This window comes from Aptenodytes forsteri, unplaced genomic scaffold (genome assembly GCF_000699145.1).
Source record: "Aptenodytes forsteri isolate BGI_AS27 unplaced genomic scaffold, ASM69914v1 Scaffold1131, whole genome shotgun sequence".
Taxonomy (NCBI): domain Eukaryota; kingdom Metazoa; phylum Chordata; class Aves; order Sphenisciformes; family Spheniscidae; genus Aptenodytes; species Aptenodytes forsteri.
Genome location: NW_008794141.1, coordinates 13,138 through 13,495, shown reverse-complemented (window position 1 = coordinate 13,495; position 358 = coordinate 13,138). Strand labels below are relative to the sequence as shown.

Here is a 358-nt window from a genome sequence, read left to right as displayed (position 1 = left end):
CGGCAGGGGAGGGGCACGGGGCCCACCTTCAGCACCAGTTTGCAGGCGAAGTAGAAGAGGGCAACAACGCGGCCCCAGTTGAAGGTGCCATCGGCAAACATCTCTGCAGCCACACGGAAGAAGAGCTCCTTGGGGGCATGGCACCCCACCTGCTCGATCATCCTGGGAGGTGTCGGCAGGGACGGTTAGCGCAGAGGGGGGCACCGGGGACCCCCCGTCCCCTCACGGCGCCCCCACCCACCTCTGCAGCTCCATGTTGCTGTCGAGCTCGTCCCCGATGCGGCGCAGGCACTCGCTCAGGCGCTTGGTGTCGGGGCTGCTGGGCTGCGGCCCCCCCAGCTCCGCCTGGCTCAGGGCC

The 358-nt window shown here is 69.3% G+C and overlaps 1 protein-coding gene across 1 annotated transcript in view; it reads right to left on the bottom strand.

Annotated features, from left to right (window-relative positions):
- BAX (BCL2 associated X, apoptosis regulator) overlaps positions 1-352 on the bottom strand; it is a gene marked incomplete at its 3' end in the record, with an annotated part of 978 nt that extends 626 nt beyond the window's left edge. The window contains exons 1-2 of the mRNA XM_019471944.1: positions 242-352; positions 27-162 (exon numbers count right to left, since the gene is read on the bottom strand). Of these exons, the coding sequence (XP_019327489.1) occupies positions 27-162; positions 242-255 (150 nt within the window). The remainder of the gene's footprint in view (positions 1-26; positions 163-241) is intronic.
- Between the last annotated feature and the right edge of the window lie 6 nt (positions 353-358).